This window comes from Diadema antillarum, unplaced genomic scaffold (genome assembly GCF_040938485.1).
Source record: "Diadema antillarum isolate AM-2024a unplaced genomic scaffold, OU_Dant_1.0 scf00000014, whole genome shotgun sequence".
In the NCBI taxonomy this organism is placed as follows: Eukaryota; Metazoa; Echinodermata; class Echinoidea; order Diadematoida; family Diadematidae; genus Diadema; species Diadema antillarum.
The window spans coordinates 2,122,754-2,137,108 of NW_027270903.1; the positions used below are offsets into that span (position 1 = coordinate 2,122,754).

Below are 14,355 nucleotides of genomic sequence, written 5' to 3' on the forward strand. Positions count from 1 at the left end.
CATGCATACATCCACCCTAGCAATGCATTAACATCTACTCTGACCCAGTTTCAAACCCAAATACTTCTCATAGAATTATATTGTCTTTTGTTTAGTCTACACAGCACAGACCTTATTATGGCCATTTCTCCTCTTTGTAAACCCTTCACTATTGACAACTTGTTTGTCAATGACTTAAATATAAAATAGAGATTCAGAAAACATGGACAAAGATAGTTCATCTGTGAATGTTTCCAGGATTGGAACTTATTAATCCTAAATCTCTCTCCACCTTCCAGTCCCTTAATAATGACTCATATCAGACGTACATCAGGGAGGTGGGAAGAGAAAACATTAAAACAAACACTTAGAATACAGTGACTGCCTCATAATGAGACGGTCGCTGTCAAATCCAAACAAGGATATTTTCCAGGAAATGGTTCAGCTTTTGATCATGACCCTGTCAAAGAGGGCAACGAACAGGGCAGCTAACAGGACATGAGTGCTTTGGTAGGGTCTGAGAAGGAAGACTATCACGGATGACAGGAAATGGGGTTATATTGCCCATGTGTGCCATAGTGCGGGAGCACCCTAAAAAATGACTCACTGCATAATTCACATTCAACAAGTATATTTGAATGTTTCATATCTGGACTTTGACACCAGGATTGTGATCATAATGATCCCATCTTGTTCTGTGCCCAACCCTTGTTATATCAACTGCCAAGTATAATGACAGAAATATCACCTTTGGAACACCCTCACCAAAACATTATTGCACTGAACTATTTGTTTATCATTATAGTGATTACGCACCCACATGTACACACACACACAAACACACAAGGCATATTGTTGCTTTCGTTAATGGGTTCTTGTTTTTTTTCTTTAGTGTCAAGGACGTTTCTTTGCTTTTTCCTTCTTCAAATTAGTCATCACAGATAAGATTGCTCATGCACTGCAATGTAATGGCTTGCTCATAGCAAGAATCATTCAAGAGGCCCACAATAAATTCATCAATTTCTGCCGGCATTAAACTTACCACAAGAGTTTGAAAATGAGAGGCAATACCATTGTCAATAAAATTGAACTGAAATGTGGACTGACAAACCATTCCACAAACACCATACTGCTGACACAGAAATTCAGGCAGCAGCTACATTGTATGAAATTTAAAAGATATGATGCAAAGTATGATATTGAAACTGCAAGTTTTCATTCAATAGACATTCACTCTTTGGGAAATCAAGTATAAGGGAGATTCCAATTTTGTTTCATACATTTGTACATGTAGATTTGCATTGCAATAATCTCCTAAAATGTTGTGATTCTTTGTGTGTGTATCTATAGACATAACTGTCTATAAACTGGTACTAACAGTGATGAACATTGTGAGTAAGCAGCATGCGGTTTATACTAATTTATAAAAGCATCTATGAAGATTTAAACTTGCAGAACTTTCTTACTATGAGCCCGAGTTCTGAGAAACCTTTTACTGAATTTTCATTTGTCTAATTCTAAATACTCAATTCTGTAGAGACAATTCAAAAATAGTGAGGAATTGTTAAATTAGACATCTGTCCACTAGCAAAGATGTGTTCCGGTTCTTGGGCCCCATTCAAAATTGCAACACATCTATTCCGATCTATTTCTATTACTTCATCACAGCCGATTTCTGAATGACTGTGCGCGGATGATACAGATGCAATTTTCGTTTTTATTTCCTGATGAACTTTAGCAAGCATGAGGGGCTTTCGACCGAAGGAGCTGCTGCTATTCAAGTGGTCAATTAGTTTCCTCATAAGAACATTCTGAACAAAAGCTGCCCAATCTCCACTTTTGATTTAAATCAGGTGGATTTCCTCCAAACTCCTTTTCCTGGTTGGCGTGCACTATTGACTGAATGCCGAGTTCTCTAAACAAATCACCAAAAATCGCCTTCTTCAACAGTGCTTTCTTTCTAACCTCTGCTCTTCGTTGAGTAAGGCTGCCGAAAAAGTGCATTGGGGTTACTCCACATATCTGTACTTTTGTGCATAATATTTATATTGCAGAGTCTTACTTTACGAACTGTTTTGCATCATGTTGAAAGTTTAGGTTAATTTTTAAAAACAGTAAATTTATGGTGTCTGTAGAGAGGGACTACTAAAAGCATTATGAACATCAGATCACTGGGCCATCTTCAAAGAGGTTGATACATGATCAAGAGAGCTGATTATGCAGAATGTCTGTGATCACAGGGAAACCTAACCATGCCCATCTTGGTAATGGCGGACTTCGTTCGGCACACAAGCGCTCCACGTGCTTACCAAACAATTGTGCTGAGCACATTGTGAGTCCGCACCCCTTGGCTGCTAGCAAGGAGCACTGTCCGCCATTACAGTTGAACCTCTCTTATCCGGCCTCCCTTTATCCAAATCTCTCTATTATACGGACGCAATCTCGCCGTGATTTTTTTTTTTTTAATAATTACGGGAGGAAAGGGGGATTCCCAACTCAATCTAACAATGGCGACCTACAGTCAACTTTGCTGATTACGGTTTATTTTCAAGATCTACTTGACACATTTCTTAATAATTATTTAGGTAAATATCCCAAGAATCTATAAAAGAAAATGATTTCATTCCTGCAAACACGAACCTCTATTTTGGGGTCTGTTACTGAGTGTAACAATGAAAAGGTTGCAGTATACACATTACTACTTCATGTAGTACTACAATGGGCTACATCAGTACATGTGTATGTATCCAAAGCATTGAGTCTCCCGTATCCGGCCAAATCCCTTATCCGGATGAGCCCCGGTCCCGACTTGTCCGGATACGCGAGGTTCAACTGTATCAAAAGGAACAAAATCACTCTTGTGCCTCTCTTAGTACTGGCAGACCTCGCTCCGTGCCCTCACAGAGCAAATCGTACAGGTCGCATTGTGAGGTAGCACTCTAGTTCAAATGATAACCTCTATGGTACAGCCGCCTTACCTGGAGTTTGGCCAGGGGGATGATGTCACAATTGGTGGGGCGGTGCCACACTGTCTTCTGGAGCATCTCATTGTAGTAGTAGAAGCGGGATGTCTTGGGATCAAAGAGTTCCCACCATTGGTTGTTATCTCTCTTTTTCCTGTAGAACAAAAAAAAACCCCAACAAAACAACCACAATATGAAGTCACATCGATTAATGGCATTAATCAGGTATACTATACAAATATAATGCAGATATCTGGTCTTGCTTAACAAGGGCAAAAAAGCTACCAGGAATTGCTTATGGAGATCACAAGCCTATAACACTCACACTGATTTCATGAACTAATATTGCAGTGGTTCAGTTTACAAATATCAGTAAAATAGAGAACGGGGAAAAAAACAAGATAAAACAAACATTCTAAAATATTCCACTTATACAATATACTGCTATACATGTTAGAAAGGAAAAGAAGATTGTCTTTAATAATAGATGTCGTACCAAGGACCCATGCTGCAGAGAGCTGCGGTCAAATAGCACACTTACACTGTGTGCATCAAAATCTTATACTGACTGTGAGTGGATTGCTAGTGCTGTATCAATCAGAACGACACTCAACGTTCGACTCTTTGTTTTTGTTATTAACAGTCCCAAGCATTTGTTATATAATATAAACATTGTACAAGCACACTGATGACACTGGGCATAAAAAAAGAGAATGAAATAATGCACTTGTTAGTATGAAACAATGCCCTTGCACTTGTGATCAAGAGGATCGAAAGACGATTTAAAACCCACTGGCAAGCAACGATGATGCGAATGTAAACATACATTGTATGCACCTACACTGTACACACCATCAACAACTGTATGCCGACAGGTGCATCATGTACTGTACAATACAATATTTCGTGGCATGAAATTTTCACGAATTGGAGCCGACGGCCTTTTTCGCAGCATGAAGTTTTCGCGAGGTGCCTACAACATTCAATGCGTATAACTAGTGTAGACAAGAACTATCGCGTGCATTTTAATTTCAGGAATCTTGGCTCTCGCCAAAGTCGCGAAATTAAATGCACACGAACATTCCTCGTTTTACAGTATAGTTTAAAACCTGTTGAGGATGGACCAATTTTGGTACAACACCCATTTCCCATAGACACCTGAACGAGTATTCTCAGGACTTGTCTTGAAAGAATTGTACACATGCATGCTGTGTACTCCAGACAAGACATACAATTGTACATTAAACGTCACTATCCATATTTTGTTTTGGATAGGTGACAAGAAATACCTTCAAAATCACTGACCATTAAAAATGAAAGGAGAAATAAATAGATGGAATCTTACAAAAGAGCCTATATCACAAGAAAGATAAAAAGTTTGGTTGTCTTAAAAACAGTAAATTTTAAGTAGTTTTCTGGTCAAAATCCACTCGCCCATTATTTTGTCAGAACCTTCCGTGCAATGGCTAACTTATGCACGTGCAGAGTTTAGTGCAGTTTTTCTTATTTCCTCTATGGAAGTTGAAACATTGAGCCTCTTCCAATGAGATCGGTCTCACTTGAGACATAGCAGCCTAGATGGGAGTCTATTATCTTGTCTCATTTTAATACAAAAATGTTCCTGAGAAATCCGACACCTTGATGCCCTTAGGGGAAATGATCGAAGCCTCCATCATCATAACACATTATATCATGAGATCGAATCTCCCATGGTCAGCTGGGCTGCGCAATAGATATTGTACACATACATAATACTGACATAAATGTCTGGGAGTGGGACTACCAATAAAGGAGCCCTTTTCCGTTATAGATGACCCATGACTGAAATCACTATCTAAAACATATTCAATACGATAACTAAAGAATACGGTAGGTACATAGTATCACTATCAGGCAAGGTTACACTATTAATTCTTTTTAAAAAAATATCTCTCCTTTTGTCTTACATAGGAAACAGAAGTTCTTTGCACAAAATTAGCAGAAAGCAGGCGGATTTTAGGTGAAAAGAAATGAGACAAAAACAAACCCATATTCATACACAAGATTCAAGACTCATATTCAAGATTCCAAGGGAAGAAAAGTATAAGAAAACTAGAGAAGCTCTCTGAGAGCGCAGACCTCCGCCAAGCATGCAGCTCATTTCCACCACTGATCTTGTTCTTCCACAGAGATCAGTGATTTCCCCCAAAGATAGTAGCAAGCGTCTTTGATTTCCACCCATACGTACTGCACTGTGTGCTGAAAGCCGCCCACTTTCCCAATATAGCAGCCTTTGTTACGTCATTTAGAAACCCTCAGCTGCACCGCGCGCCTCGCCCTGGCAGAAACTAGAGCACGCACTAGTGCGCGCATGCAAACCTCAAATACACGCAGCCTGAACTCCCTAGTTCATTGACCCTACCTGCAAAAATATCACAAATCCTTCATAAATTCCGCAAAAATTCTCGGATCACTACCAAAAGTTAATCATGTGTTACTTGTGTCATTCTAAATCTTTCCTGCAAGTTTCATCCCAATCCGTTGACTACTTTTTGAGTTATTTTGCACACAGACAAACGAACGAACGAACCAACCAACCAACCAACTACAGTGTAACTAACAAACAAACCAATGGTAACGAAAACATAACCTCCCCCCTTGGCGGAGGTAAAAAAAATAGGGGAAAGGGAATAGAAAGATAAGTATATTGCCAGTAAGAGTACCCACTTGCTAACCATAATGGGCAGCAGGTTTGTTTGCTTATTTGTTTGCAGTACTACACTGTATGTTTTTGTTTTCGTTCTAATTTGTTTTTGTTTTATTTTGTTTGTTTTATTTTGTTTTTAAGGAGAAGTGTGTTTAGTGTCATACATACAGCATGTACCATACAAGATTTCTCATTGCCCCTGAACCTGTATGCTGATGACCCTTAACCCGTTGAGGATGGTTTGATTTTGCTAGTATGCATGTCCTATAGACGCTTGCCCGAGTATACTCGGGACTCGTCCTCAACGGGTTAAATGAAGACAAAGGAAAAACAAAATGAAGACAAAATAAAATGTACATGCAGACCTGCTGTCATCACAAGGAAGCTCATTGTAACAAGACTATGAGAAAACAAGGAAAAGTAGAAATTACGCGGTGCGTAATATATGTCCCCGCCGGAAGTAGCATTTTGTAACAAAATGTGCAATATAGGTAAAAAATCAAGGTCAAAGGTCAAAATTCTGTGTAGAAGTTTTGAAGCCCTCACCTAGTGCCATCACATAAAACAAATGGAATCGAAATTGGGTTAGAAATGGCGAAGGAGTAGCATTTTGTAGCCAATGTACAATATAGGTCAAAAATCAAGGTCAAAGGTCAAAGAAGACAAAGGACAAAATTCTGTGTAGAAGTTTTGAAGCCCTCACCTAGTGCTATCACATAAAGCAAACGGAATCGAAATCGGGTTAGAAATGGCGAAGGAGTAGCATTTTGTAGCAAAATGCACAATATAGGTCAAAAATCAAGGTCAAAGGTCAAAGAAGTCAAAGGACAAAATTCTGTGTAGAAGTTTTGAAGCCCTCAACTAGTGCCATCATATAAAGCAAACGGAATCGAAATCGGGTTAGAAATGGCGAAGGAGTAGCATTTTGTAGCAAAATGTACAACATAGGTCAAAAATCAAGGTCAAAGGTCAAAGAAGTCAAAGGTCAAAATTCTGTGTAGAAGTTTTGAAGCCCTCACCTAGTGCCATCACATAAAGCAAACGGAATCGAAATCGGGTTAGAAATGGCGAAGGAGTAGCATTTTGTAGCAAAATGTACAATATAGGTCAAAGGTCAAGGTCAAAGGTCACGACTGAAATTCTGTGTAGAAGTTTCAAAGCTCCCATGTAGTGCTATCATATAAAGCAAACAGAATCAAAATTGGCTCATAAATGACAGAGAAGTAGCAAATTGAAGATTTTGATCACACACGGACGCACACACGGACGCACACACGGACACACGGACGGACGGACGGACGGACGGACGGACGGATGGACGGACGGACGGACACACGGACACACGGACACACGGACACACACACGTACGGAGCCCGTTTCATAGTCCCCTGCTCGAACTCGTTCGGCGGGGACAAATATCTCAAAATCTGTTTAGATAATCATGAATGCATTTATAATCTTTACCCACGAGTTTCCCATAGAAATATTTCATTGATACTTTTTAAATGTTTTTATTGAACAGTATTAAAACAAACTATACAAGTGCATCATATACAAATGAGAAGATATAAACATACAGTCCTCATTGATGTTGTTTTCTGGGGCGATATCTTTCAAACCTTGGCCACTATATATCCACACCTTCTCAAGCCAAAAACAGATGCACATAACATCCAATCTCCTGATGATAAATACAAGACCCTATTGACAATTACAGCAAGAATGTCAATAAGATTCTATGTCCAAATAAGGTCGGCAAAGGGGGGCTCTTACGGTGTGTATTAGCTCCGGCTAAACTTCTTTTGACCGTGATGAGTTTTAATTTGGGAGAAATTTTTGCAGCGACACATCTAATCTTGTCTGAGATGCTGTCCCACACACAGGCGAGCCCTGGAGTCCTGGACGGGTCGATTGCCAATGGCAGGGGAACGGGGGCTATGTACATCGCATGAATGCACGGAATGCGCCTGTTTACTGGGAGTTGTTCCCTCCCAAAGAAGGGTCCGATGTCACGCTAACTTCTGCCCATTTCATCTGATCTGAGGATGCCCCGCAAACAGACACTGCCCTTGTGTGTACTCCAAACAACAGTCATCACCATTAGTGCCTCATCATCCGAGATTATAGCACAGGCTTGTGTGACACTTTACTCCTAGATTAAAGGAACACTTTACTCCAAGATTGTTTCTAAAAATCAGGGTACCATCAGAAACAGACAGAATAGAAGGTGCACTGAGAGCTAACAAACTGACAGTTAGTGCATTTTAAGAATTGACAACTATTGAGTTTTCATAACAAACAAACAGAGGTTGCTATCAAACAAAATGTGATAATGAGCTTTATCACTGTGTGCCATGTAACAAGAAATTTGTATGCAAATTATATGCAAAATAGATCAAGTTCTTGATATCATCACCTCTTTATAACTCTTTTACTTTTAAAACATTGAACTTTTTCAATATGCAAATCTTAACAGCAGGGATTACATTTCCCTCATCATCAAATCGTTTACAGCCCCATCAATAATGCATCCATGGGTAGCATTGATTCTTTGATTATTATGAATTTAGTAAAAATTTGAATGTGGATGTAGAATATTGATTTTTCTTTTTTTAGGGTAATCGGAACTTGTGTGGTTAACACCAACCTCATCTACATCGTAATTTGCATAAATTCATAATTGTACTAATCATCACTGCTTGATGAAGATTGGTATAAAAGTATGAAACTTTAATAAAGACATCTGAGAACGTTCTCAATGCTGTGCCTCAAGTTTTACTGAAACTTCCATTCTGTGTGTTTGACTTGATTCTATGTGACATTTCACTCTCCAACCAATATTGGTGGTTCATTTGATGTAGTGTTCGTATCCTCAAAATCAGGAATATATTTCCATTGCTGGAGCACCATATGAACACCATGCTAGAATTTTTTACAACCAACTTTAATAATTTTTTTTTTTCACTATGGCATGAGGTATGAAAGCATCAGGGAATAATTCTAATCCAGATTATGCTAGTCCCATCCATGTATAGATATTTTGGAAGAAAAAAAAAACAGAACAAGGTTTTTATCAAAAGGATGGTAAAGTTTTGGTTGAGCTGGGGAGTCAGTTTTTTACTTTTAACATTTTGCAAGATAATCAGAAAACACTTATGGAATATTAAAGACCATACAATTCTATTTAGAAGAATTCAAAGTTTATTGGATGAAAATTGGTTTTGAAATGGCCAAGATATCTAAAATACAAAGTAAAACAAAGTGATCCGGATAAAAGAATGGGTCCCACTTTTTATTAGGACCTCTTTTGTTTTGGATTTCTCAGCCATGTCCTAACTAATTTTCATCAAATTAACTTTGAACTTCTCTTGGAATTGCAGGTTCTTTCATATTTCATGAAAGGTTTCTCATCATCTCATAAGAAAACTTGGAAAACTGAAGCCACATTTCAACCAGAAATATTCATCCCTTTAAAGGGATCATATAGTTTTGGTTGAGACCTAATTTCAGGTTTCTAACATTTTTTGGTGAGATAATGAGAAACCTCTTATGAAATATGAAAGAGCATGTAATTCATGAGGAATTCAACGTTTATTTGATGAAAAATGGTTTCAAAATGGCTGAGATATCCAAAACAGAGCGATTCTAATAAAGTGTGGGACCCACACTTTTTTACAATCTCTTTGTTTCACTTTGTTTTTTGATGTTTCAGTCATTCTAAACCCTATTTTCATCAAATAAACTTTGAATTCCTCTTAAAATGGGATGCTCTGTACTATATCATAAGTGTTTTCTTGGTATCTCGCAAAAAGTTAATATAAGCCCAATTCTCATCTCCACCAAAACTGTACTATCCTTTAAAATTCTTCTTGGCTTTCCTTATTTAGGAATGTGGAAACTAAGCAGTGTCAACGACCACAGCCTTCCCTGGGAGGAAGCTCATTTGCGACGATCCTCGGCAAACTCATTAACGGCGTAAAGAGGATCTTCGTAGAGCGAGACACTACCCCTCCCGGTGACCTGCCGAGTGCCTGAGAAACAGCACAGCGAGCTCCTGCATAATGACTTGGGGGGTGGGGAGGGGGTGTTAAGACTTACAGGAAAACTTGTTTGTAATACTGTATAATGTTTCTGAATTGGGTCCTCAAACATGTTCCAAATTCATACAGAAATGACTCTCCACATACAGTGTAAATTCTCATTGCCATGTAATGAGGACGAGCTACTGTAAAACAAGATGCATTCGTGGCACAAAATGTTCACGATTTGGGAGCCGACGGCCTTTTTCAGCAGCATAAAATACTGGCACTCGATGTATCGTAAAGGTAGACAGAACTTCTACCTACATTTCATCCACTGAGAATGAGAAGGGTGCTATTAAGGTGCCTCAAGCACATGAAAATGAAAAATATGAACATGAAAATTTCTGGTTTCACAGTAATTTTCTTACAACATACATTTCACATAGCAATGCTGGGGTGACACAACACCTCACATCTTTACAAATGTCAAATGTTCAGGACAGTAAAACCAATTTGTCAGCCAAAACACTATATCAAATGGGATAATGTTTCCTTTGACATGCTGTGGTGGCTTCACTTTTTTGGAATAAGAGAGCTTGGATTTGGACAAAACAGCACTTAACTGATCATTAATTCAAGAAAGTCATTTTCACCAAAATTTGATTATACAAGGTCTAGTCACCCAAGCGACGATAAACGCCTGCTTGAGTATACTGGGGACAAGTCTTCAACAGGCTAGCCTTTCATACTACTCTTGATGTACCCAAATATACATTATAACATTATTGTATGACTATAGTACATCTATCCATACAATGTAGGTGGAAGTGAACCTATCACCAAGCTCCATCTCCTTCAGGTTGGGGAGGTCATCATGCCAAGATTCCATAATGGTCACAGAATGCACTAGTTTAACCCATTGAGGACGGACTGATTTTGCTACAACACGCATTTCCCATAGATACCTGCCCGAGTATACTTGGGACTCATCCTCAATGGGTTAATTAATCGAGCACAACATGAATGTTGCATTTGGGTATTCTTATTGAAATGCACTGCTTGTGTACTAGTGGGTGGAATAGTAGTGTTGCTACACTACATTGTATGTCCTTTAGAGAAAAAGTGGCCATAACTTTGAATAACAGGTCAGGCAACTGGCCTTTTACACAACTTGTAATAGTGTATGCTAATGATATGCATGATATCATGCATTATATAATGTATGCATGAAGGTTGTTATTTCATTGACAGCAACTGACTCATACAGGGAACATCACCTCACTTGTCAAAAAATCTGTCATTGCAGGCCACACACACACACATCATACCAGCATACACATTACATATTATGAATATACACACAAAAACACAAACAAACACATGCTCAAACACACTCACACACTCACACTTGGATACAAAAAAAACCAAAAAAACACAGGCACCATTAAATTATCAATCTAGAATCCAATCAGCTGCAAAAGTGGGATTACCAAAACGCTTGCTCATCCATCTTCATCAAAGGCGCCTGTAAAAAAAATCAATTGTCTTTTAGCTGTGATGTTGAGCCGGTTCATATATTCTCAATCAAAAACTGTCCTTGCCATCGCACCGTTATTACTACCGATTACCGGAGCAAATTAAATAACAGGAGAGACTGCACAAAGCGCTTTCAATTGACGTGGAAATTAATCCCGATTCTGCTGCAACGGGGAGGCTCTGTCAGCAAAGACGAATACTGACAATGGAATCTGCTCTTGAGCGAAAAGAATGATCACGCAGCGCCAAGATTCTTGATTCGGTGTCAAAAATGTCACCAAGAATTGTGAACCATTACTTGGGGGGTGATATGGTGTACAGTTATCCCCCACTACAGACAAACCCCTAAAGGCCTGTATTACTCACTCGGCATTATGATGTATCTATTTCATCCGATACCAAGTCCATGGAAGTGAGTATCGATGCTTGTAAATCGAAGCCAGCCATGACAGGGTACTAAAAACTTTAGCGCCAATAGTGTACATCAGGCTCTCATGACGGTAAAAATCCTTAAATTTCTTACAAATCATCAGCATTTTGTGTGATGGCAGTGGTAGCATTTCTGTTTTCACAAATTAACCCCAAACCTGTCATGCATACCAACTTTCATGTCTAGTTTATCAGCGTACATACAAAAAACACTCATGCCTCCACAGATCCGTGACGTTCTATCATTGAGTGTGCGTGTTGAGATCAACATGCAAAGGTGTACTTCAGAACTGGGCATACTTGCATGCATGCATGCATGCAAGTCCCATCGCTGCATTCAGTAAAAGTGCCCAGATGTGGCATTACTGTACAATCACAATTAAATGATCTATTGATAAAGAGTATCTCATAAAATAGGTTTGAACCACACACAGTTTGCATGTAGGGCCTACATTTGTACCTACACTGCTTTGATTGGATGAAGAAATTGCTGGAGGTACTTCATAAGAAATACATCGACAAATTTCTCTAATTAATGATGATAATGATGATGATGATGATGATAACAATAATAATAATAATAATTACAATAATGATAACAAAACAATTATCATTATTTACTAAATCATTACCATTATAACAATCACCTATTATCATCATTATCATATTATTATTGATACTAAATTATGATTATATCTAAAATAATATCAATCATCATCATCATCATCATCATCAATTTGATAAACAAATCAATTTCACAGCCTGAAAATTTAGACTAGTTAGAACCAATTGTGGGTACACATCAAAAATCACCCCATTCATAATGTGCATATTATATGTATTACAGGTGTAGCAGCAGTTAGGGAGAGAAAATGAAGTAGTCGAGTGCGCGTTATCCGTGAAATATTGTGATTACATGCGCCATATGGCACGGGTATTTAACCAGAGAAGAAAAAAAAAAGACAAAATGCCGATCCTCGGTGACCATCTGACATGCGGCAGGGTAGAATATTCCATTACATTGTACTGTACAGCCTACATCCCTCTTCCCCCACTCTGCCTCCTCATCACAATGCAACAGGCAACACACACAGTCACATACCTACGTGTACACTGTGTAGGTTCCAAATGCATCTTTTTAGGAGTGTGTGGATCATATAAAGCGTGCATTACGTTCAGCATTCCATTTGCACTGGCTTTTGCCATGGTGCTTGTAATCTAATTCAGCTGTAGCCACTATTGTCTCAGATTGATTGATTATGTAATTACATTTCAAGCCATCTTTCATCATTCATTATCTATTCATAATGTTACATATAAATTAATCATCTGTCTACCTACATGTGTATCTACCAATAGAAAATTTTATTTTGTCTTCATTTCATTTTCAACATGTAGGCCTACTCATCAATCCATCTTTGGTATCATAATCTAAAAATATATGTTTGCCTAGTTTTGTGAGTGAATCCATACATTATGGGGGTAAAAGAAGTCCTGTTTAACATCACCTTTAATAAAGTCACGGAATGAAATATATTCCAGGCTTTCTAAACAAACTAAATGCATTTTAAAAAGGAAATATGTAGAGCCTTCTTTTTTAACATATTTATGATCATTCATCCACAAATTAGGGAATTATATTCAAATAGTCATGCACAACAGAGAGATTACAATGTTCTTGTTGGGTTTCTTATCTGTAATGACATGACTTGCATAATTGTGTGTGTGTGTGTGTGTGTGTGTGTGTGTGTGTGTGTGTGTGCGTGTGTGTGTGTGTGTGTGGATGGATGTCTGTGTAACAAGCTTAGCTTTCATAGCTTGATCGTTAGGCTACGAGGAATTCAATGGGCATTGCGAGAAGTGCTTTTTAGGGGAATGTGGGAGCAACTTTTGTCTCAAGGTACAACAGGGACAGCAAGACAAAGTTTATATTGAAAGGATTAAACACACTGTACTTGCCCCATAGTTTTTATTGCCACAGCAGGCCTATAACCAGGTTAATAATGACAAAACTATGACACAGACTTAGGAAGACACAAAACAAAACAAAACAAAGCCCAATGTTGATTTAAGGGTATCAGCATTTTTATGTCAGGTGCATTGCTGCTGCTTCTGTATCATTTGCTTAGATCGTTTGACACACAAAAATTGCCTCCCAGACTACATATTGTATATTGACCTCTAGCAAACATCCTGTATATTGACCTCTACCCTTTGTTGGTGTACAGGAGTGTGCAAAGATGCATTGCTCTTCATATTGGAAAAGGCATGACAACTTGGTCTTGGATAAGGTTCTGTTCGGACGACACATCTACGAACCAAGCCAATTACCATTTCATGAAGTCGCTAGACTGTGAAAGAAAAGTATTTGGTGCTGTGTGGCACTTTGTAAAGCATCAAGCCCAGAGCCACGTCACTACAGACAGTCAGGGTGTAAGGGTACCCAGGGAACTCTGATAACCAAACATGAATATGTATGCCTGGGACTAAAGCATTTCCTCACACTAGAGCTCCGTGCCCACGGGATCTCGCCGCGAGCGAGACCGCTTTTTAGTTGTCATCCGGGCGTGCAACTTTCAATTACGTGTTACCCAAAACTCATTACCGACGACTACTGGCGGCTTGAGTGAGAGATATATCCGTGGACGGATAATGGAAAATGTCACTTGAGGAATTCTTAGGATACCTCGAGCCACACCGATATGGCCCATCTTCATTGACTATGGACTTCACCGTCCTC

At 38.7% G+C, this 14,355-nt stretch overlaps 1 protein-coding gene across 1 annotated transcript in view; it reads right to left on the reverse strand.

Annotated features, from left to right (window-relative positions):
* The window catches only part of LOC139723309 (uncharacterized), a 110,876-nt gene that overhangs the window by 67,063 nt on the left and 29,458 nt on the right, over window positions 1–14,355 (reverse strand). The window contains exon 3 of the mRNA XM_071634573.1: window positions 2,958–3,096. Coding sequence (XP_071490674.1) covers window positions 2,958–3,096 — 139 coding nt within the window. The remainder of the gene's footprint in view (window positions 1–2,957; window positions 3,097–14,355) is intronic.